Source organism: Lipotes vexillifer, unplaced genomic scaffold (genome assembly GCF_000442215.2).
Source record: "Lipotes vexillifer unplaced genomic scaffold, Lipotes_vexillifer_v1.1 scaffold437, whole genome shotgun sequence".
Classification (NCBI taxonomy): domain Eukaryota; kingdom Metazoa; phylum Chordata; class Mammalia; order Artiodactyla; family Lipotidae; genus Lipotes; species Lipotes vexillifer.
The window spans coordinates 666,602-669,347 of NW_006785990.1; the positions used below are offsets into that span (position 1 = coordinate 666,602).

General features: G+C 51.6%; 1 protein-coding gene across 1 annotated transcript in view; it reads right to left on the reverse strand.

The window, feature by feature from the left end:
• GRID1 (glutamate ionotropic receptor delta type subunit 1) overlaps window positions 1-2,746 on the reverse strand; it is a 686,100-nt gene that overhangs the window by 474,724 nt on the left and 208,630 nt on the right. The window contains exon 5 of the mRNA XM_007458349.1: window positions 2,671-2,746. Coding sequence (XP_007458411.1) covers window positions 2,671-2,746 — 76 coding nt within the window. The remainder of the gene's footprint in view (window positions 1-2,670) is intronic.

Below are 2,746 nucleotides of genomic sequence, written 5' to 3' on the forward strand. Positions count from 1 at the left end.
AGCATAAACACCTAAAAACCTTTGCCAGACGCTGGACAGAGGCAACTGAATTATACCTTCCCCCATGAAACCAGCATGGCCCTGTTTTACCCAGTACAGCAACTGCTATGCTTGTCTTTTCCATACAGGCAGACCTCAGAGATATCGTCAGTTTGGTTCCAGACCACCGCAATAAAGCGAATAGTGCAATAAAGCAAGTCACATGAATTTTTTGTTTCCCCAGTACATATAAAAGTTATGCTTACGCTATACTCTAGTCTATTAAGTGTGCAATAGCGTTATGTCTAAAAAAAACAAAGTACATATCCTAATTAAAAAATACTTTATTGCTAAAAACTACTAAGCATCATCTGACAACAGAGGGTTGCCACAAACCTTCAACTGGTGAAAGACACCGTATCTGGGAAGCGTAATAAGGCGAGATGTGCCTGTAACATGGCACAGAGGGGCTCTGGAGTGGGTCATTCTGGACTTGAGTCCTGTTCAAACCCCGGGTGGCTGCTTGCATGACCTTAAGCAAGGCATTTAAGTTCTTCAGCTCCGGTTGCCTCATTTTCAAAGTGTTAAGATTAGAGAAGGCACACAGAGGGCCAGGCCCATGGCGGGCACCCAGGAAATGATGGTACCCTCCCTCCTCCTGACAGCAAGCACGTGGGGCCAGAAACCAAGACTCCGAACAAGCTGGAGCTAGAAGCAATGAAGCCCAGGTGCTGTCCTCCCCTACAATCTCTGGCCACCCTTCCCAGGGTCTTGTCATTCTTGCCTGACATTAAGAGCAGCCACTCCAGGGGACTTCCCTGGCAGTCCAGTGGTTAGGACTCCGCAATTCCACTGCCAGGGGCCCGGGTCTGATCCCTCGTCGGGGAACTAAGAGGTTGCACCGCGAGGTGCAGCCAAAAACAAGAGCAGCCACTCCAGGGATAACCCCAGCTCCGCAGCACCCAGCAAAGCAAAGGCTTTGCAAACACGGTCTGGGAGATCAAGAAGGCAACCGGCCAAAGCCAAGCCAAGTGTATCCAACACTGCAGGAATTTGCATAATTAACCACTTGGAAATAATACCTTTAGGCCAGTCTTGGTTATGTGTTAAATCCTTGCAGGGCCTAGAAACAGGGCAAGAGCTGAATTCATCTGGAAGGGAAATGATGAATGTGAACAGTGAACAAGCACGGATGCTTCTCGAGAAGCTATGTGTCCGTCACCACCTCCATCCCTACTTTCAGATGCAGACCCTGAGGTTACAGAGGTGAGGCAAGTGACCCAAGGTCACAACAGAGTAAGTGGGGCAGCTGGACTCGACCCCAAAGTTGCTTACATCCCAAACCAACGTTCAGCAGAGCAGTAGCCGGGAGGAAAGGAAGCAAGGAGAGGAGGCGAGGGACTGGCGAGGAGAGGGGAGGGCAGGGGCCCGGCGACCCTTAGCACACACCAGCCCCAGAGCAGACTCCACCGGCCTTTTAGCAAGGAGAAAAGCTTTCCTAGGAGCAGGCACTGGCACGGACACTGCTGGGAACATTCTGAGAAAACCTTGGACACATTAGTGCTGCTAATCCTAGCCTGCCCATTACCGGCCTGAATGACTTCATACAGAGAAATGTGTTCTGGTGAAAATGCCGAGCATCGCCGGGACCTCACAGCCTGGCTGACCACCAGCGTGATCCGAGGCCTGATTAGCCCAGAGCGGCAGGGCTGCTGGCCAACTGCACCAAATTAAGCGTTCCCAAATTTTAAGTTCTCCGGCAGTGGGCTTCGTGCTGGCTGCTGATGCATGAGGTAGCATTTCGAGTAATAATTAATTAGAGAAGAAAGCAGAATAAGCAAGCAAGGGACATCAGATGGAATTAGTATAATTCTGCCTTTCACTTCATTTCACATTCAATCAGAGAGGGCCAACAAAGTGCGCGGGGCGGGAAAGAAAACCGCCGGGAGCATTCAGCCACCCCGACTCCTTCCGTCCACCGCTGCTGCCAGGCACACCACACCCGCAGCCTGTCCCCCAAAACCTACCCAGGCCGGAGAGGGACCTGCCAACTCCAGGCTGTCACCTCTTTACCATTAGACCACCAGGGCACACCCATCATCAGCTCATATAGTACTTCTAGTTTTCTGTTCCCAAATTCATGGATTCTTTGTTAAACTGGTGGGTCTGACCCCTAATAAAGTTGTTTAGAAAAAAATCATTGATTATCCCAGGCACCAAAAAAAATAAGCACGTACACCAAGTATCATTTGGTGACATGCAAACAACACCTGGTCCGGGTGCTAACATATCCCAAAGCAGAGCTGCCCACCTCTGCCAAGAGCTGGAAATTTATTTTATCCCTAGAGGCTTACACCTGTCAACAAAGAGAGGAAAATTAAATGGAAAAAAACAACAAACAACGGCCTCAATTTTGCTGCAAAAATCCCTGGCAGTGACTAATAACCAGGTTTCCCACCAGCCGCTCCCAGCCTCTCAGCATCTGGGCAGGCGTTGGGTCACCCGTCAGGGACCAGTCAGGAGTCAAGTTGTGCTGGGGTCTCCTCTTTCAGGGTATGTGCTGTGGGCCCAGCACCCAGGGATCCCCTCGTCCGTTTCAGCCATGCCCAAGCAGACAGTGCCTGCAGCCCACCTGAGCCACCCCCAGGGAGCCCTGGGCAGCGCTCCTGGGCCCCAGGCCCCACCACCTACCTCGTTGATGAAGGAGTGTGCCCCCAGCGGGCTCAGCAGAAGGATGGCGCGGCGCAGTGTGTCCCGGTAGCGGTTC